The 22900-nt window shown below is 37.3% G+C and overlaps 1 protein-coding gene across 1 annotated transcript in view; it reads right to left on the reverse strand.

Moving 5' to 3' along the window:
* The window catches only part of RC3H2 (ring finger and CCCH-type domains 2), a 46586-nt gene that overhangs the window by 12982 nt on the left and 10704 nt on the right, over positions 1–22900 (reverse strand). Inside the window, 7 exon segments of the mRNA XM_007468370.1 lie at positions 4425–4537; positions 5817–5935; positions 6050–6182; positions 6648–6848; positions 13172–13347; positions 19913–20146; positions 22756–22873. Of these exon segments, the coding sequence (XP_007468432.1) occupies positions 4425–4537; positions 5817–5935; positions 6050–6182; positions 6648–6848; positions 13172–13347; positions 19913–20146; positions 22756–22873 (1094 nt within the window).

A 22900-nucleotide genomic window follows, 5' to 3' on the forward strand; every position in this document is an offset into this window, starting at 1 on the left:
CTGATCTTATCTAAAATATCTCCCCTTTCCCAATCTCCTTCTCCTTACCTTGTTATTTTTCTTCGTAGTGCCAATCAGCACCAGATATTATGTTTTCTATTTATTTGGTTTATGTTGATCTTCTCTATTACAATGTAAGCCCCATGAGAGCAAGAATTCTGCGTTCCTTATTCATCTGTCTTCAGCACAGTGCCTGGTACATGTTAGGTGTTCCATAAATATCTGCCTCATGAATGTGGAGTAATCCTTAAAATTCACATGGCCAAGAGTACTGATTTTCTACCCCCAAGCATTTCCTATCTCAGTAAAAGACATTACTTAGTTATGCAGGCCCCAAACCTTGGAGTCATCCTTGATCTTCTCTTTTCTTTATACCCCACATTAGATCTACCAGTCCTATCAGCTCTACTTCCAAAATGTATCACAAATCTGGCTACTTTTCACCATCTCAATTACTATTGTCCTAGGACCAAGCTACTAATCTCATGCCTGGACCAAGCTACTAATCTCATGCCTGGACCACTGCAGCAGTTTAACTGGTCTACATCATGCAGACACTAGAGTGACATTTCTAAGAGAAAATTAAAATCTCATTGTTCCATTTGAATAAAACCCTATAATGGCTTCCAAAATAAAATGCAAACTCCTTGCCAATGTCCACCAAACCAATATGGTCTGGCCCTCGCCCAACCTCTACAACGTTATCTTTTGCCATCCTTCTCATTCTCCAGGCACACTCGTCTTCTTTCTAGTTCCTGAACATGCCAAGCTTGTTTCCACCTCAGACTTTCTTTATAGCATTTTATCAGTAACTGAAATTGTCTTAAGTTTACATGTTTACTGTTCTTCTTTCCCCACTAGAAGTACCTCAAACAGTACCCAGCACTTAACAACCATTTTTAAAAATATTTCTTGAGCTGGTTGACCTCAGGCTTTTGATACTCTCCAGAATGCAGCAATTTTGGGGAACAGGATTCCAATACCCTAAATTCTAAAATATATTCACACAAATATTCTTAAGAGAGATTCTGGGCATTTGTTTGGTTAGAGATATGTATAGTAGAGAAAGCAGGCTGGGATAAAATTTATTTAAGTTAAACAAACATTTGCTGAATTCCTCCTGGTACATTATGGGAGCTAAGATAAAGGCTCCGCCCTCAAAAAGTCCAGAGCTGGGTAGCAACATGCATTTTTTTAACCAACGAGATAATGACATCTTCCACTTCCTTAATGCTTTGGATTATCCTGTTTTTCCTTCTTCTTCTTCTTCTTTTATTTAACAGCAACAGAGAGTGTGAAGCTGGTTGGAAATATGAACTACAGATTATTTGCTCTTTCAACATAAATATCCTGAGTTTACATGTCAAATACCTGTTAAGTGCAGAAAATATAAAGATGAATAACCCATAAAATAAATGAAGTCCAGTGAAAATACACACCAGTAAATAAATAATTGCAATACAGTGAGAGAACTGGTAGTTATAAAGTTACCAGGTATAGACTACTATGGCAGCACAGTGAACAAAGCAACTAACACTGCCTGGGAAGTCAGGGAAGTTTTCAGACAGAAGATGATATCTGAGTATAATCAGGAACAGGAGCTCTCCAAACAGAGAAGAGGAAAGCATATGATATAGTGAACAACATGTATAAGGGAAAGAAGAGTGAAAGAATTCATATAGTAGTAAACTGGATGTACCTTAAAAAAATAAAGAATGCAAAAGGTGGAATAAGGCTGGAAAGCAAGATTGGGCCCAGAACCAGTGATATACTGAGGAACCAATTAAGAATTTAAAGCAGAAGGTGGACATGATTAAACCCGTATTTGTGAAAGAAAATCTTGGTTGAGACATAAGGAGATGCATGTAAAAAGATACATAGCAGGACTTCCCTGGTGGCGCAGTGGTTAAGAATCCACCTGCCAACGCAGGGACATGGGTTCGAGCCCTGGTCCAGGAAGACCCCACATGCTGCGGAGCAACAAAGTCCGTGAGCCACAACTACTGAGCTCACGAGCCACAACTACTGAAGCCCACGCACCTAGAACCCATGCTCTGCAACGAGAAGCCACCACAATGAGAAGCACACGCACTGCAACAAAGAGTAGCTCTCGCTCGCCACAACTAGAGAAAGTCCGCGTGCAGCAATGAACACCCGACACAGCCAAAAATAAATATATAAATTAATTAATCAATTAAGTAAAAAAAGCCACAGAGCAGTAGAATGGACAAATTGGGTAAACATGTGAAACATTAAACATTGCACCTGGCACAAAATTTGACTGATTAATTTGGCTATTATTATTTTTACTGCTACCATTATAAGCTCAGGCAAGAAATAATAAAGTTCTGAAGTAGGAACTGGAGATAGAGAGCAGGAAGCCAATTTGAAGGTGTAAGAGGTAAAATGATTTTCAGGTGGGCACCAGTTGTGAGTGGAATATGAAATCACACAGTTTCTTCTCTTTTTTAAGTGCTCCCAAGCAAGGTCCCCTAAAAAGCTCTATTTTAACTAAAAAGCTCTACTTCAGGTATGGACAAGCTCAAAATATCTGGAGTCTAAAAAATCATCTTGATGTAAACTCTGTATACATCATATAGAACTGCCTAGACTAGACGCAAACAGCACCCTTTTTTTCTTAAGACTCCTGCAGCCTCTCTGGGATCTTCCAGTCTGGGAGAGGCAGGGGGATAGTAAGAAGGGAAGCATGTTTCTGCTCTTCTTTTTAATGCACACATATTTATCTTCTATCACACTGCTGTTGCTGTAGAGCTCATTATGTGCAGGGCCCAGTGCTAGCCACTGAAAAGAGGAGACAGTAATAAACAAGATGGATATATAGTCCACGAACCTTACACTTCAGTAAGGGAGACATTCAATAAATAGATCAGGGGTCAGCAAACTATCACCTATGGGTCAAAGTTGCTTGTTTTTGTAAATAAAGTTTAAAGCCATGCCCATTTTATGCATTGTCTATGGTGGCTTTTTTGCTACAGTGGCAGAGTAGAGTGGTTGACTGAGATCAATGAATGGTTCACCAAGCTGAAAACATTCACTAACTGCATCTCTACAGAAAAGTTTGTCAACCCCCAAGACAGACCCCATAAGTTAATTATAATTTTGATAAGCAGGAAAAAGAGGAACCTGGTTTAGTATGAAATACTGGGGGGATACCCCTGAAAAAGAAAGGATGAGCTAGGCACAGGGAAAGCTCCAAAGGCAAGGCTAGAAGGAACCGCATTATATAAAAGACTTCAGGTGGGAAGGAGCATGGCACTGACAAACGGTCAGCGTGGCTTGAGTATACAATAAAATTAGGGAGCGTTGTGAGATGAGATAAAAAAGGCAGGCACAAACTAGATGACGCAGAGTCTTGCGGGCCAGAGTAGATTTTATGTTTATCAACAGGAATGGCCAAGTCTCATTATCTGCAATGAGCCTTATGTGTAAAGTTCTCCCTATTTTGGGGGGAATAATGGGATTGGGGGTCGGCAACGATAGCTGTAAGATGACTAGTTAGGAGGCAACTATGGATCAAGAAAAGGGGATGACAGCTTAGACTATAAGGACAGAAAGAACAAGGACGAGTCAAGAAATATATAGGAAGGTGAACTGACAGAACTTGGTGACTAAGACAAGCAGGTGAAAGCTGGCAAAGATGATTCCTATAACATGGCACGTATAACTGGCTGGACAGGGTACACTTGGGGACAGCAGACAGAAGATGTATACAAGAGAAGATGTATAAGAGGAGAAAATTAGCTCAAATTGGGTTTAAAGTGTATAAAAACAAAACAGAGATGTCCATTAAGAGTTGATATAAAGACCAGTTATTCAGTAGAAAGGCTGGAGTCAGTTTTTGGTGAGATCTCAATGATGAATGTTTTGGTTAAAAAACAAAATAACAAAAACTTGGACAACACATATTACAGCTTATATCCATTTACTTTTATGTCTGGGGTAAATGGACATAGAAAAAGGGATTACCCATAGGACAAGAGAAAGGGAAAAGAAGACAGAAAAAAGAATGTTAAAAAGACCAAAAACCATAAAAAGGAAATGTATCTGCTTTACCATTTTACCTGGGACTCAGCTGTTACCTTCAATGGAACCTGAGCAAGTAAGAGTGAACATAAGAATACTTTCATTCTGCACAGGTGTTTAGCAGAAACATGGATTCCAGATATACAATGGTCTAAAATATGACACCTGAATAAGGTTCTAAATCACTTATTATGTTAACCATGCTGCCAGAAGCAACAAGGTGTGGTTTCAAAAGAAAAGGTTATTTTTTCAATCTAAAGACTTCCACAATGCAAACTTGACTGCATCTTTGAAACTCATCACAAACTTTAAGACTCTATATAACACTTTCATAATGACCAAAAATTAATCCCAAATAAAAGAGAGTTCTCCTAACTTACTTTTCAAGCTCTTCCTGAGAATGGGCAAAAGTACAATTTGTTCCTCGTGGACACCCTCCTTGCTGTCGCAAATCTCGGCACATGCTAGTCTTATATTTGCTGTTTGGCTGAGGCTACAAAAAGAAAATCAATATTTGGAAAAGTGAAGATTCCAGTTGTCACTCACTCTTGGGACTCCAGAATTTTATGATTACACCTTTAATTCTTTTTCATGTTAGATAAGTAATTCTTGTGCTGACACAACTACCACTGCATTGTTTCCTGTTATGAGTTATGTGGCATAACCCTGAGCTAGCATTTTAGATATTCCTTCTGAGGATTATCTGGAACTGGTTCAAATGTTATGTTACTTATTTGCCAGGCAACAAAATGCCCACGAAAATAAAAGATTTTCTCATCAATTCATTGCTGTCTCAAAATTATGATACCCAAATCAAGCAACCAATTGCAAAAAGCATTAAAAAAGCCAGAAGCTTTGTCCACTTAAATGTTCTCAGGAAAAGGGAGAATACAACTTACCCCAGAAGTTAAAAATTAAGAAATACTAATTTATTTGTCAATTTGAGAGTACAACTTTCTTCTAAGGCTTGGAGCTAAGTTCATACAAATAATGAGGCAAAATATAAAAACATCATCATAACTGCTATAATTTGCATCAAAATCTAAGATGTCATTGTTATTTCTATGACCTTAATAAATATAAAACATTCATCTTTCAGTTAAGATTTGAACATTATAATGTCTTCTAATAGAATAAGGACAGAAGAGTGGAAAGATCACTTTGGAGTAGATTTGATACCAGTTCTGTCACTTACTGCCACCATGACCTTACATATGTTATTTAACCTCTTTAAACTTCAGCTTGGGAACAGCAATTATCTTGCAGGTGGCTGTGATGATTAGAAATAATATATGTAAAATATTGAACATAGGGACTGGCTCATAGTGATTTAATAAATGGACGTTACTACTAGAATGAAGGATTTTACCTTAAATAACTCCTTCAAAAGTACACTGAAAATACTTATTTATTTACTTCCACACATATACAAACATGAATTCATTGGTATGGCAGCAAAGGAGAAAAAAGTGACAATTTCCCCACATTAGAAGAAAATTAGACAAAATATTTGGAAGGAATCAGATCTATAGAGTTGGTCAAAAAAACCTGCAGTGAACTCATATTCAAGATACACCTCAAACTGCTGCTGTACTATGAATTATTTATCAGGTGCACTAAAACTTGGGTTTCTCTCAAAAGAAGAGAGACAATAAAAACTTATGTGAGAGTGGAGTCACATAAGGAGTCCATTAACCAAACAGCTTGTTAAGATGTTCAGGATGCTCTGTTAAAAATTTAAGAGCAGTCAGAAGTGCAATAAATGTGCTTACCTGAGGTGTCTCATGGCCTTTTCTACTGTAATTTTGTATGAAGTCCACAAGGCCATGAACTACTGTTTTAACAGCTACCATTGCATTTTCTAGCTGCTCCCAAGTTGGTGAAACAGCATCTGTATAGTCCACCAAGGGGATGGGATGAGGAAAAGAATTTGTTAGCAGTTTAAGTCTCTTGTGTTATTTACCTCAAAGGAAGAAAAAGTATAAGCAATTATTTTGTCACATACCTGGATTAGGGTCTATGTTTGCAAGAAGCTCTAAATGAGGCCTCAGTCTATTTAAGTTAGCTGGGTCACCTGTTCGTTGCAAAACAATTGTCAATTCCTGAACACTCTTTGCAAATGATTCTGGAGACTGCAGCTAACATAAAAAGAAAACAGAATGGTTTTTACTCTGGTTTTTATGATCTGTCTATATTCAAATGCTTTCATTTAGTCAACATACTGAATAGGTTTTCAAGTGTCTTCAGATTCCATAGTAGGAGTATCAATGATGAATTAAATTTTCACCTCAGAATCTGCCCTATGAAATTCATCATTAGACACTTAGAAAACTTATTTATTAGCTATCCGGTGTCAGAAATAGATAAATGACAGACTTGGTTAGCCAGCCTCCTTTTATGCTAACATCCTGTATTTGCTTCCCTGTTGCCCCCCTTAGTTTATTTTAAAAGTTAGGAAATAATAAAAAAGAAAGATATTTATAACAGTTTTATATGTAAAAACAGGACTCTCCAATTGGTTGTCTCTTTACTCCCTTCAAAAGATTCAAATACTCGCCAATGTAGCAGAATGATATAAAATCAGCATCTCTAATTTCACAAACCTTATCAATGATAGACTGCATGTGTGATTTATGTGCCAAGTCACCATACAGAAGTGAAGACCACTGCTCAGGTGAAATACGGAGTCCTGCTTCCATAGCAATATGAACAATTTGGGCATCATGTTCTCTGCGTAAAGCCTCATAACTCCGAAATTCCTCCTTTAGCTGCATTAGGGAAGAGTCTTCATCCCTTTTGGTAACCTAAAAAATAGAAAGGAGAGAAAAACCCATCAGAATTACTCTGCTCTTCCTCCTTCCCCAAACAACTTTTTCTTTTTTTTAGATGGGGGAGGTACCTATAGCCTATCAGATACTACATGGAGAAGGTACAAAGAAAATAATGTCATCACCACAGTTCTTTTTGGAACAAAGCAGAACTTACAAAACCTAATACATAGTTCTGCCTTCCTTCAATGAGCTCAGCAGGTGGTAGGGAAGAAACTTGTAAATAGAAAGTTATAGTGTAAGTGTTAGACTCTATGGCAACATAAAGGAAAGGCAATTAAATCTGACAGGTGGGGGAGGGAAGGGTGAGTATCAGGGAAGGCTTCCCCCAGCAGAAGGCTACATGAACTGAGTCCCGAAGAATGAACAGGAGTTCCCCAGGCAAAGAAGGGTGAGGAATAGAATTCTAAAAAGAGTAGCAAGTGGTAAACAGAAACATGAAAGAGCAGAGCACATGGAATTAAAGGCTAAGATGTAGGCTGGAGAAGAATCACAGAGGGCACTATATACTATGGTGAGAAATTTGGGGACAGGCACAATTTGTTTTATTGCACTTAATTTATTGTGCTTCACCGGTAGGTACTGCATCTTTTACAAACTGAAGGTCTGTGGCAACTCTGTGTCAAGCAAATCTATTGGCGCCATTTTTCCAACAGCATTTACTCACTTCATGTTTCTGTGTTACATTTTGGTCAATTTTTGCAATATTTCAAACTTCATTATTATTACATTTGTTATGGTGATCTGTGATCAATGATATTTTATGTTACTATTGTTGTTTTGGGGCGCCATGAACCATATCCATAAAAGATGGTGAACTTAATTGATAAATGTGTGTTCTGACTGCTCTATCAACCAGTGTTCCCCTGCCTCTTTCCCTCTCCTCAGGTCTCCCTATTCCCTGAGACACAACAATATTGAAAGTAGCCCAGTTAACAGCCCCACAATGGGCTTCAAGTGAAAGGAAGAGTCACATCTCTCACTTTAAATCAAAAGCTAGAAATGATTAAGCTTAGTGAGGAAGGCATGTTGAAAGCCAAGACAGGCTTAAACCTAGGCCTCTTGTGCCAAGAGCTTGCCAAGTGGTGAATGCAAAGGAGAAGTTCTTAAAGGAAATTAAAAGCACTACTCCAGTGAACACACAAATGATAAGAAAGCAAAAGAGCCTTATAGCTGATACGGAGAAAGTTTTATTCGTTTGGATAGAAGATCAAACCAGCCACAACATTCCCTTAAGCCAAAGCCTAATCCACAGCAAGGCCCTAACTCCCCTTAATTCTCTGAAGGCTGAGAGACGTGAGGAAACTGCAGAAGAAAAGTCTGAACCTAGCAGTGGTTGGTTCCTGAGGTTTAAGGAAAGAAGCCGACTCTATAACATAACATTACAAGATGAAGCAAGCCGGAAGTGCTAACGTAGAAACTGCAGGAAGTTATACAGAAGATCTAGCTAAGATAACTAATGAAAGAGGCTACACTAAAGCACAGATTTTTCAATGTAAATGAAACAGTGCTGTATTGGAAGAAGTCGCTATCTAGGACTTTCATAGCTAGACAGGAGAAGTCAGTGCCTGTCTTCAGAGCTTCAAAGCTTCTCCTGTTGGGAGCTAATGCAGCTGGTGACATTAAATTGAAGCCAATCTTCATTTACCTTTCCAAAAATCCTAGCTAGGGCCCTTAAGAACTAAGCTAAATCTACTCTGCCCGTACTCTAGAAATGGAACAACAAAGCCCAAATGACAGCACATCTGTTTACAATATGGTTTACTAGATATTTTAAGCCCACTGATCAGACCTACTGCTTAGAAAAAAAGATTCCTTTCAAAATATTACTGCTCGTTGACAATGCACCTGGTCACTCAAGCGCTCCAATAGAGATATACAATGAGATTAATGTTGTTTTCATGCCTGCTAACACAACATCCATTCTTCAGCCCATGGATCAAGGAGTAATTCTGACTTTCAAGTCTTATTAGTTAAGAGATACATTTTGTAAGGCTAGAGCTGCCATAGATAGTAATTCATTTGATGGATCTGGGCAAAGAAAACTGAAAACCGGTTGGGAAGGATTCACCCATTCTAGATGCCACTAAGAACATTTGTGATTCACAGAAGAGGTTAAAATATCAACATTAACAGGAGTTTGGAGGAAGTTGATTCCAGCCCTCATGGATGACTTTGAATGGTTCAAGACTTCAGTGGAGGAAGTGACTGCAGATGTGGTGGAAACAGCAAGAGAACGAGAACTGAAGTGGAGCCTAAATATGTGACTGAATTGCTGCAATCTCATGATAAACCTTTAATGGATGAGGAGTTGCTTCTTATGCATGAGCAAAGAAAGTGGTTTCTTGAGATGGAATCTACTCCTGGTGAAGATGCTGTGAAGACTGTTGAAATGATAACAAAAGATTTAGAATATTACATAAATTTAGTTGATAAAGCAACAGCGAGGTTTGAGAGGATTGACTCCAATTTTGAAAGAAGTTTCACTGTGGGTAAAATGCTATCAAACAGCATTGCATGCTACAGAGAAATCATTTGTGAAAGGAAGAGTCAATCAGTGGGGCAAACTTCATTGTTGTCTTATTTTAAGAAATTGCCATTAACACCCTAACCTTCAGCAACCACCATCCTGATCAGTCAGCAGCCATCAACACTGAGGCAAGACTCTCCATCAACAAACAGACTATGACTTGCTGAAGGCTCAGATGATGGTTAGCATTTTTTAGCAATAAAGTATTTTTTAATTAAAGTACATACTTTTTTGGCATCATGATATTGCACACAATAGACTACAGTGTAGTGTAAACATAACTTTTATATATACTGGGAAGCCAAAAAATTTGACTCGCTTTATTGCTACATTCACTTTATTGCTATATTCGCCTTATTGCAGTGGTATGGAACAGAACCTGCAATATCTGAGGTATGACTATACTATCCTGTAGGGAATGGGAAACCACTGAGGACTTTTAAGTAGAAGAGGGACATGATCTTTAGGCAAACATTAGTGCCATGGGTGATGATTAAGAAATTAAGAAATTTTCTGCCACCACAAAAATTATTAGGGTATTTTTATAGCTTTAATCTATACTTAAGTGATAAAAAACATAAATTCAAAAGGTAGAGTTTCACATGTCCTAGTAACTGTCTAATCATCTAAACATGCAGGTATGTGGCTAGATAATTTCCGCAATAAATGATACACACTTATTTCTGAACCATTAAAACTTGCTAATGGCCACAATTAAATTTGATACCTGGTTAGAATTCAGAATACCTAGGCAGAGTACAGGCTCTGAAACTTAGATTGAACAAATAGTTCAAACTATTCAAATTGATGATTTTCTCATCAGGAAATGAAAATCTCCCTAGACCACCTCACTGGTAGTCTTGATTGCTGTTGTTGGCACATGAGACAGCAGTAATATGACCCCAAGAACATGAAGGTGGGGAAATCAAGTTATCATCTGAGAGTTAATAGTATCAGTTCACAATTCTCTTTGAGAATATATAAATACATTATAAAAAAGTATGGGACACCCCAAATTCTAATCAACACAGTCTTACACAGAATTTAAGAAAGAGCAGAGTATAACTTAAATCACAAAATAACCTACTTAAAGAAACACTGAGGAGGGACTTCCCTGGTGGCACAGCGGGTAAGACTCCACGCTCCCAATGCAGGGGACCTGGGTTCGATCCCTGGTCAGGGAACTAGATCCCACATGCATACCACAACTAAGAGTTCTCATGCCGCAACTAAGGAGCCCACATGCAGCAACTAAGGAGCCTGCCTGATGCAACTAAGACCTGGTGCAACCAAATAAATAAATAAATATTAAAGAAAAAAAAAAGAAACACTGAGGAAACAAAAGGAGGAATTTTTTTTTTTTTTTTTGCTGTACGTGGGCCTCTCACTGTTGCGGCCTCTCCCGCTGCAGAGCACAGGCTCCGGACGTGCAGGCTCAGCGGCCATGGTTCACGGGCCCAGCCGCTCCGCGGCATGTGGGATCTTCCCGGACCGGGGCACGAACCTGTGTCCGCTGCATCGGCAGGCGGACTCTCAACCACTGCGCCACCAGGGAAGCCCAAAAGGAGGAATTATTAATCCAAAACAGAAAAAAGAAACCCCCAAAACCAGAGGATGGTAACATTCATCCAACCACCAAGGTACAGGGTGCCTCTTGGGCAGCATGAACATCTATCCACCTGAGTTGTCAGATGTATACAGGTGGCTAACAGAGCCTGGTCCTATTAAAGTTCTATAAACATGCATCAAAATCACCTATGAAGCTTTGAAAACTATAATTTCAGGTAATCAGAATCCCTGGTTTCAAGGACCGCATAATTAACAAATATATATGAATGCTCAAGTCTCACTGGTATATTTTGGTATCAGATATACCAAATCAAAATATCTAGGGATGGGACCCACAAATGTATACTCTTCAAAACTCCAGAGGTGATTCTGATGTATCTTCAGTTTAGAATCACTGCATTAAACAATAGAATCATTAACTCCCCTTGTTCTGATTCCATGCTAAGCAAGCAAAGGTTTGATACTCTTCTACAGGAAAATAGCTATGACATGAGAATTAAAGTCATTTAAAAGTTGCACTTCTCTTGGGCTTCCCTGGTGGCACAGTGGTTGAGAGTCCACCTACCGATGCAGGGGACACGGGTTTGTGCCCCGGTCCAGGAAGATCCCACATGCTGCGGAGCGGCTGGGCCCGTGAGCCATGGCCGCTGAGCCTGTGCGTCTGGAGCCTGTGCTCCGCAACAGGAGAGGCCACAACAGTGAGAGGCCCGTGTACCGCGAAAAAAACAAAAAAACAAAAAAACTTATAAAATTGATAATATGTAGTATGTGACCTTGGTTGTGGTGATTCTGTTCCTGAGGAACCCCCAAAATTCAGGTCTCTAAGCCTATAATCAAGGAAAAGACCTTCAACAATGGTGAGTTTATAAGAGTAAATGCCCCTGGAGAGAGGCCTTTTGGCAACTGTCAGCATGATACCCTTTGATTCATGTAAACACTGCTTTTAACATTTTAAACTACAGGGCAGCAGTACAAGATGAAATGGGAGCATGAAACTGAAATCTTTCTAAACTTAGTGTTATTCAAATGTCAGATATTAGGAGCAGCTGCAGATGTATGACAATCATAAACCACAAATTTGTATGATACCATTGAGGAAAAGAAACAACATTAAGTCAACAATACACAGTGTGAGAACCAAGCCAGTCACTTCAGGATGATAAATGATTTCTGTAATTTGCCTGCTTAGCCAAAAACATTATGTTCGAGGAACCAGAGATTCATTTCAATTGTTGCCCTAAGGACACAATCAAGCACTGTAACTATCAGGCAGATAGTGTCCAACCCTCATTTGTGGAGATAAGTGAACTCATTTGAACATATTTCCATCATCAATTAACCTGTTATCTCAAACTAAGCAGTGTGCCAAGAAAACCTCCTTTCTGCCTGTACTGTTTTCACTCTTGGACTATAAAACCAGCAAAATAGCTTAAATAAGCTTTGGCTTCAAATTCAGATGTTTTACTTTATAGAAGTACTTTACAGATGTTTTGCTTTATAGAAGCCAATGGGTCTTTCTATTTCCAAGTCCTTGGGCCCTTCTCAAGTCCCCACCAGTAACCTATATTCCTGTAACATGCAGAAACGTCAAGGATTCAGCCTACTTTCCACATCTCTCAGTAACTGTCATCACCCATAAGCCTATTTGACAATGAAACTACATTTCTAAATAACTTAGGGTTCATCCCTATCCTCTCTGCCAAAAACCCCACCATCTAAATGCAGAGTGGGTCCGTATCCTCAACTTTTCACTCTCTTGTCATCCATAAGACAACATATGGGCCATCTTCAGATTAAAGGTTTTAATCTAATCACCACAGAGAAAGAGATAAAAATAATTAATATGGAAGTTAAAACATTATCTACTGTTATGAAGTTTTCAGTATGCTTCCTGACTCCCTTTTAAGATGGTAAACATTAATGAAGTAGGCTTCTTTAGTTCACTTTTACTATTCCAAGAGCCAAGTTTACCAAAGTATTTCCTCACAGTGTTACTGACACCTTCACGTATGTGTTCTTACACCAACACATAGTAGTATCACACATATGCAGTATCACAGATGCAATAAATGCAGAAAGTAAAGTTTCCTTTTAACTCTTGTAAGCATTCTGTATTTCTGGGGCCTCTAGACCAGGTAACACCCATTCCAGGTATCTCACACCCAGGCATGTAATGTTTAGATGGTTGCTTGCTACTTACCTTAAAACAAGAAGCTCGATACAGTAGTTGCACAACATGACCAATACTTGTTTTTGATGCCTGAGGAAATCTTGGTTCTAGTCTTTGCACAACAAAAAGTACCAGAACTTTCCTTGAGAGAGCAGAACCATCTTCTAATGCCAGCAACACCAGCTTCAAGGCCTCTTCTTGCATAGCTAGAAGTAAAAACATGAGTTCATGATAAATGAGAAGACCTGCAGATAATGCCTGTCAGACTACTTTGGGTATTAGTTTATGGTGATTCATTATCTGCAGTCTGTAAATACTTAGCAGAAAAACAGGCCATCACACGTGTGCAAATACAGTTTACTTAAAAAGAAATCAAGCAAAAGAAAACATGCGTCCTACTAAACAACCAAATAGAACACAAGTCAACAGAACTTAAACAAAATATATCTTCTGTAGGTATTTAATAGTCAACTAGATAATGATGTTAAAGTGAAAAAAAGCCCTCATTTTTAAAACTCACAGAGCTACTATGACAATTAACATGTAGAGAACACATAGTAGTCTTAAGATAAATGCTAATTTTTTAATGCATGAGACTGTTGCTTTGCCTGTCAGAATTATTTTGTATATAATTTAAAAGTGATATTAGCCCCTGGATGCAATACCTAAAGAAGGCATCCATTTATGTTGTTTTCCAGCCAGGGAGGTAGAGTATAATCTGAATCTAATCATGAAGGAGCATGAGAAAAACCCAAATTAAGGAATATTCTATAAAATAACTGCCTGTATTCTTCACGAATACCAACATTAGACAAAGAAAGGCTGAGGAATGGTACTATGTTAAAGAAGACTAAAAAGAGACATGACAAATAAATACAATACGTGATCTTAGACTCGATCATAAAATGAAAGAAAATAAATGCCATAAAAGGCATTTCTGGAATAACCAACAAAACTGGAGTATGAACTATAGACTGCAGCATTGTACAAATGTTAAGTTTTCTGAATTTGATGAATGTACTGTTTTTACGTAGGACACATACTTAAGTGCAAGGGGTAAAGGGGCATGAAATATGCAACCTACTCTCAATGGCTCAGAAGAGAGAAAGAGTGAATTATATAACAAATACAGCAAAATATTAAAAACTAGTGAATATGGATGAAGAGTATATAGGAATTCTCTGCATTATTCTTGCAACATTTTGGTAAATTTGAAATTATTTAGAATTAAAAAGTTAAAAATACATTGACTCTCAATGAAAACAATGGAACTGAAAGATCTAGAATCTAGATTAAAAATCAAACCCCTCTCTTCCCAAGTAAGACATCGAGGCCCAGAAAAGTTAAGTGACTAGGCCAAGTTTCACAACTAGTTAGCAACAAAATTATAATTAGAACCAAGGACTTTTTAAAAGTTGAGGTAAAATTTACGTAACTAATACTAACCATTTTTTTTTTTTTTTTTTCTTGCGTTACGCGGGCCTCTCACTGTTGTGGCCTCTCCCATTTGCGGAGCACAGGCTCCGGACGCGCAGGCTCAGCGGCCATGGCTCACGGGCCCAGCCGCTCCGCGGCATGTGGGATCCTCCCGAAACGGGGCACGAACCCGCGTCTCCTGCATCGGCAGGCGGACTCTCAAGCACTGCGCCACCAGGGAAGCCCAATACTAACCATTTTAAAGTATACAATTCACAATGTTGCTGTACAACCATCAACTCTACCTAGCTCTAAGACATTTTCATCACCTGAAAGGAACTCTATAGCCGTTAAGCAGTCACACCCCATACCCTTGACTGCAACCCCACTCCCACCCCCACCCCCGTCTCTGGGAACCACTAGCTTGATGTCTGGTTCTATGGATTGACCTTTGTTGATGCTTCATATAAATGGAATCAGAATATTGTGACCTTCTGTCTGTCTTCTTTCACTTAAAATAACATTTTCAAAGTTCATCCACATTGTACCATGTATCGGTTTCTCAATCCTTTAAATGGCTGAATAATATTCTATTTATAAATATACCACATTTTGTTCATCCATTCATCAGGATTGATGGACAGTCAGATTGCTTCTACCTTTTCACTATTGTGCATAATGCTGCTATAAACATTTGAGTATAAGTATTAGTTTGAATATCTGTTTTCAACTCCTTTGGGTATATACCTAGGAGTGGAACTGCTGGGTCATATGGTAATTCTATGTTTAACTTTTTGAGGAACCGTCAAATTGTTTTTCCACGGAGGCTGCATCATTTCACATTCCCAAGTTCTCTAACATCCTTGCCAACACTTTTTATTTTCCACTTTTTAAATTATGGCCAACCTAGTGGGTATGGTATCTCATTGTGATTCTGATTTGCATTTCCTTAATGACCAATGACACTGAGCATCTTTTCATGTACTTCTTGGCCATCTATGTATCTTCTATGCAGAAATGTTTATTTAAGTTCTTGGCCCTTTTTTTTTTTTTTTTGCGGTACGCGGGCCTCTCACTGTTGTGGCCTCTCCTGTTGCGGAGCACACGCTCCAGACGCGCAGGCTCAACGGCCATGGCTCACGGGCCCAGCTGCTCCGCAGCATGTGGGATCTTCCTGGACCGGGGCACAAACCCGTGTCCCCTGCATCAGCAGGCAGACTCTCAATCACTGCGCCACCAGGGAAGCCCCCAAATTTAAATTGTGTTGTTTATCTTTTTGTTGTCGAGTTATAGAACAAAGGATATTTGATACCTAGTCTAGTGCTTCTTAGGTAAGGTAAATAAACATGAGGAAATATCCACAGGTAAGCATTCTTAAATTATACATAAATATGGATTTTAAAAATTATTTTTCAATTTAACTTTGTATTATGGAAAATTTTAAGCATATACAAAAGTAGGGATAACATGTACCCATAATACAGCGGCTGACACTAAGGTTTCATCTACTCATTACCCACTTTTCTAGTTTGTTTTGGCTGGAGCGGTTTGAAGCAAATCCAAGATAACATAGTACTTCATCCTTAAATAATTCATTATGTATTTCTAACACATAAGAACTTTAAATTAACATAACACCATTATCATATCTAAAAAGAGTAATATATTTCCTTAATATCATCTAATACCCAATTCAGGTTGAATTTTCTCCCACTGTCTCAAAATTTCTTCTTATAGTTGGTTTCTTTGAGTAAGTATCCAAATAAAGTCCATATATTGCTTTTGGTTTGTATGTCTTCAAGCTTTAAAAAAAAAAACCTATACTAGTTCTCTCCCACTCACCTGTTTAAAAGAAAATAATTTGTTGCAGAAACAATCAATTTTCTAAACAATACCCCCACATTCTCGATTTGGCTAATTTTGTATTTGTGATGTTCCTTTATCCTCCTTATTTCATGTAAACTAGAGACTTGATTAGATTCAGAATGAGTTTTTAGCTTTTGGGTTTTTTTTGCGGGGGGGGCAAGCATACACCTTATTCTATGTATCACATCAGGAGATACTTAAGACCTAGATGTCTCACTTTTAGTAATGTTAAGATTGATCAGTGGGTTTGGGCCTTTTTCATTTATTAACCTTTCATCTACTGGTTTTAACAGCCAATAATAATTCTTGCCTAGACCCATTAATTCATTTTATGTGATTTTTCTAACCTTAACATTGTTTTTCTAAATTTATTAGTTGGAATTTTGCTAAGAGAGAAACCTACCCTCAAAACCCTGAGAAACTGTCCTTGAAAGCAATTTGTAAAGGAAAGTCAGAAAAAACATGCTTGATGTTTCTCTACTCCTTTTCCAATTTTTAGCATAATGTGTTGGTGCTCTAGCAACTGCCAAAGATAACCAATTTATTTTTTCTGTACTATCATTACAAGATCATGGATTTTTACACATTTTATGTGTTCGATCCATTATAGTCATTATTCATTTGGAGGTTCAGATTGTCCCACTTTTGTCCAGTGGGAGCCTTTTCAGATTCTGTCCTTTTGACAAGATTCTGATGCTCTTTAATAGCTTTTTTGCTTTCTAGCACAAGACTTCCCAGGTTCATCTTGTACTTTTCTACCCTAGAACTGGGATAAGAAATTTATTAAAAGAGCCCTGCTTCTTTTTAGTAGGAAATGGTATTTATTAAAGGCCACACTTTGGGTGCTATGGCTATTCATTGCTTCCAAGCCTTTTAAGTAGACAGAGCTAGGAAACAGTCATTTTCTAGAAAAAGAAAAATAAATGAGTCTGTACTTATATTGCCAATTCAAATTTAAGAATGCAGGGTTTTTACATAAATTCTTTGATTTCATGTTTTATTTTTTTAAGAAAGTATCTCTCTTTTTTTAAATGGCAAAAACCTTGGCTGCTGATGGTATTATCATAATTACCTACTTGCTTTATCCTACTGTGTGTCTGTATAATAGTTTCAAAATAACAATACCAATAGAATTATAAACAATATGACTAGTGAATACAATTTAGGATTTATTATATATCACACTAGGAATATAAAAATCAAAAACACTGTGTTCTAAAGTCACCTGAAATAGTTCATTCCTGATGAATATGCTACCAACTTATGAATGTTTTAGCTTTTCATTCTTAGGTGTTTTTTTGTTTTATTCATTTTATTTAAATTTTAAAAACTTATATTTACTAAGAATTATTTTATGATTACATAAAACATTTACATGGGTACAAACTACAAATCAATGTACACTGAGCGAGATCTAGCCTCTGTCTCTATCTGCTTTCTCTTGGTTCTTCCCTACTCTACATGTTTATTATTTTAAAATTTTTCCACCATTGCTTCCTTTGGAAAATACAAACAAATAATTAGAAAATGGTTGTCTCTTTCTCCCTTCCCTATTTAAAAGTGTGCTTTACTGTAACAGGCACACTATTCTGCACCTTGCTTTTATTTTTTAACTTAATGTATCTAGAAATCACACCCAGAAGAATATATACATTTTCCTCATTACTTTCAACAGATGCATGGTAGTTCACTGGAAGGATATATATACCAGTTTACTAAGCCAATCTCCTATTCATAGACATTCAGGTTGCTTCCAGCCGTTTACTGTTATAAACAGTGCTTTATAACTTTATGCATTCTGCATTTTTTGCTATATTTATGGGACAGATTCCTAGAAACAGCACTTTTGGGCCAAAGGGTAGCTGCAGAGGTGATTTTGCTAGATACTGATAAATCCCTCTCTTTAAAGTTTGCACCACTTTGCATTCCCACTATTACTGGATGAAAGCACCTGTTTTCCCACAGCCTTGACAAGAGACAAAAGTTGTCAGACTTTTGAATTCTGCCAATCTGATAGGTGAGAAATGGTATTTCACTATAATTTTAATGTATATTTCTGTTAATATGAGAAAGACTGAGCACATTTTTATCTGTTTGAGGACCATTTACATTACTTTTTCCCTTGAGTTGTCTGTTTCTATCTTTAGTCAATTTTTTAATTGGGTAGTTGGTATTTTTCTTCTGAGTTTTTATAAGTACCTTATATATTAGTTATATTAGCCCTCTGTATGTGATATAATATAAATATTTCCCCAAGTTTCTCTTTTTTTTAATTTTTCTTATGATGTTTTATTATGATTCAATTAAAAAAATTATATAGTCAAATACCAATCTTTTCTGTTATCACTTCTGGATGTGGAGCCAAAGAAAACAGTGTTTCCTACTCCTAGGTTATAAAGGAATTCACTCATATATTTGTTTTTATTACCTATACAATTTATTTTTTAATCATAAGTATTTCTAACCTACTTGGAATTTATGTAGCTAACGAGTATTAAGAAATAAATCCATGGGGACTTCCCTGGTGGCACAGTGGTTAAGAACCTGCCTGCCAATGCAGGGGACACGGGTTCAGGCCCTGGTCCGGGAAGATCCCACATGCCACGGTGCAACTAAGCCTGTGTGCCACAATTACTGAGCCTGCGTGCCACAACTACTAAGCCCGTGCACCACAACTGCTGAGGCCCATGTGCCTAGAGCCCATGCTCTGCAACAAGAAGCCACTGCAATGAGAAGCCCGCACACCACAACGAAGAGCAGCCCCCACTCGCCGCAACTAGAGAAAACCCACGTGTAGCAACAAAGATGCAATGCAGCTAAGAATAAATAAATAGAAAAATATTTAAAAAAAAAGAAATACATCTATGAAAAAAAGAAATAGAAGAAGAAAAAAAATTACATCCAATTTTATCTTTTTCCACATGTCCATCCAGTGGTCCCAATGCCACTTAATAAAAAAGTTTCCTTTGCAAAAACAAATTCTTCCTAGCCTATAGTTCTAAATCAGAAAGGCAAAACAATAAAGCTTCAAGAAGATAACATGGGAAAGTACTTCATAACCTGGGTACAGGTAAAGATTTTGTAAACACAATGTAGATGATGGTAACTATAAAGCAATCATCCCCTGATGATTCTTATTTTTTCTAATAATTTGTTTCCCAATTTTAAAGACAATCATGAACTTTTAATTTCTTTCATAAAAAGGTTTACTTTTCTTTACTTACTACCTGTGTATTATTAGGCCTCTCTCTAACTCACTTTTCTAATTTGTAAAATTGGATCCGTGTCACTTTTCTTAAAGAAATGAGAAATTATTCTAAAACACTATCACACTGTTTATCATATAAATTATGATTAATAAAAACTAATTTATTTTTAATTATGTCAATATTTGTATGTATAAATCTGAGTATTCTCACCTACTCCTAGAAATTGGCATCCTCTAGCTCTGATAGCCAATAAGAAAGGCAAGACAGTGATCTATCTTACCTGGCCCTAGAAACTGGCATCCTCGAGCCCTGACAGCAGCCCATAAGTTGGCAGACAATTGCTGAGGGTTCTGGTGCTGTAATATTAGTTCCGTTACAGTTCTTTCTCCAAGTGAACGGGCTGCTCGTATGGCTCTTACACGACCTTCTTCCTCCACCAGTTGACAGTTTACAAGTGTCACCAGTTTCCTTTGCATTGGACGGCTCAGTGCACTCTGGTTCAAACTAGCTACACCTTTAGGAAAAAAGGAAACTACAGTTTTTTTCAATCAAAAAAGACAAGTCAAATTTCATTACCTTTTTAATGAAAATATCTAGTATTTAACTATTAAGCCACAATTCCTAATCAGTCCCCATAAGGTACTTTCATTTTTTAACAATGAATATTTTGTCCCTGTTTATTACTACTCTGTGGTAATTGGAGCCTAATTTTTAGTTACTTCGAATTTTATTTGGGTATCCTATTCTCTAGGCTACGTGTGTCCCACAAAAGAGAGTAATTTGGGTTTATTTAGTCTATTCTTCATCTTCACTAAAACTACTGAAGATAAATTTAGACCTAAATAAATGAAAAAATCTAAATGTAATGATTAACAACAGCTCTAGTTTTTGGGGCTTTTTTTGTTGTTGTTTTGTATGTAAGACATTTAGAACACGGTTTAATGACAAAATCTTAGATCCTATTCCCTTTTCAGATTCAAAGATATTGCTCCAGCAATTCTTCCCTCTTTCCCACATCATCAATTGTTCCCTTTCTACTTGATCATTTGCATCAGCATACAGTAAGAACAAGCATGCTGTTATTTCATACATCTTAAAAAAATTAATAAATCTTTTTATTCATCCCTTTTCCCCTACCTGCTCTGCCCCATTTCTTTCCTGTTTTGCAGCAAATCCTCTAGAGTTGTCTATATTCACTATCTCCAAATCCTTGCTTCACAATCTTTAAAACCTACTCCAATCAAGTTTTTGCCACTATCTCTTGATCAAAACTGCTTTTCTCATAACAACAATTACCTCCTCTTTGCTAAATCAATGGTCAATTCTCAATCCTTATCTAATCTGACCTTTCAAGAGCACTCAACACAGATCACTCCTAACTCCTTTAAAAACATTCTTTACTTGGCTTCCAGAACACCCCTGTCTCTTAATTTTCTTCCTTCCTTCTTCCTTTCCAGTCTTCTTTGCTGATTTCATCTTTTCTTCTTGACTTCCTAATGTTAAACAGCCTAGGACCCAGTTTTTGTTTTCTTCTCTATCTATACTCACTACTTAGGTGATCTCGTCCAGTCTTACTGCTTTAAATACTACCTGTATGTCAATGACTCCCAAAATTACAACTCAGACCTCATTCCTTAACATATATTCACTGGTTACCTAACAGCATCCAAGTGAAGATTTGACATCTTACATTCAACACGACCAAAACTGAACTCCTGATCTTCCTATCTAAACCTAATGTCCCTGCAGTATTCCTTGTGTAAGTTGATGGTAACTTCTCTTTCCAGGTGCTCAGGCCCCAAAACTCAGGAGTCATACTTGATCCTGCTCTTTCCTTCATACCCACATCCAATAATTTAGGAAATTCTCTTGATTCTACCTTCAAAAAACATCCAGACTGTCCACTTCTCACTAGCTGCACTTCCACTAACCTTGTCCCATCAGCCAATAGCCTGGTTCTCCCTTTGTCCTTCTACACTGAATTCTCATCAGAGCAGCTAGTGTGACCCTTTTACCATTAGTCATATCATGTCATTCCTCTGGCTCAAAATCCTAGAGTAACTCCCCAATTTCACTAAGAGTAAAAGCTCAAGTCTTTAAAATGGCCTGTAAGTCTGTACAACATCTGGCCTCACCATTTCTTTTCATTATCTCATACTGCTCTCCCTCTCACTCACCCTACTCCAGGTACATTCTCCGTACATTATCCTGTTTTTGTTCTTTGAAGACACTAGGCATGCCTTGGGGACTTTGTTATTTCTTCTGCCTTGAACAGTCTTTTCCCAGTAACCTACATGGTTAACTACCTCACTTCTTTCATCTCAAGTTCGAAAGCTATGTTCTTAACAAGGTCTACACTAATCACCTTGTTTAAAATTGCAACCCACCCTTTTCCCCTCACTCTGACATTTCTGATCCATTTAACTATACTGTTTTCTTTCCACAGCAATTATCATTTATAACATAGTGCCTGGTACTTAGGACATGCTCTTTAAGTATCTGTTCAATGAATGAATGAGGTAGATAGGATCAGTTTCTCAAGGAAGTCACTGTGTCCAAAATATCCAACAGTGGAAAGCACAGAGCAGATACAAAATAAATACTTGATTAATTCACTCACTCAACAACTTTTTATTACATCTATGACCTGCTACCTACCTACAGAAGAGAATTCCATTTCTGTCTCAGCACTTAACTTACTGAGCTTATATGCCTATCTCCCCAATAGACTGTGGGCTCCATGAAGACCCTAACCTTTAAGTCATGTAAGTTAACTGTAAGTACTCCATAAAATTTAATAAATGACTGAATGAATACATGAAATTGTCTTAGTAGGATTCATTAAAACTAATATTCTGCTATAGCACCATTAGTTTAATCAGTGAATATAAACATTGTATAAATCTCAATATGTAGTATGTCTGATGAATTCTTAAATTAATAACAATATTACCTCTAGAAAATAGTATAATGTTCTCAATCAAAAAGATTTCCATGATCCCTTTAAGCAAACTCATTTATCAAAACTCAAAATTATTTAATAGGGTATCAACATCAAGTCTTCCAAAATTAATGTATTACCAAGTCCTACTCACCCATAAAAATACTTCTTTATGAACTTACCTTTACCTCCACTCAGTGGTTTTAAGTAGAGTGCCAAATCCTCAACACATTTCTTTGCAACCTCATAGTGTTTGTTCTCACCTAAATTACTTAACTTTACTGATTGATGATCTGGTACCTAAAAAACAAAGAAAAACTGAAGAAA

The sequence above is a fragment of the Lipotes vexillifer genome, unplaced genomic scaffold (genome assembly GCF_000442215.2).
Source record: "Lipotes vexillifer unplaced genomic scaffold, Lipotes_vexillifer_v1.1 scaffold1285, whole genome shotgun sequence".
NCBI lineage: Eukaryota > Metazoa > Chordata > Mammalia > Artiodactyla > Lipotidae > Lipotes > Lipotes vexillifer.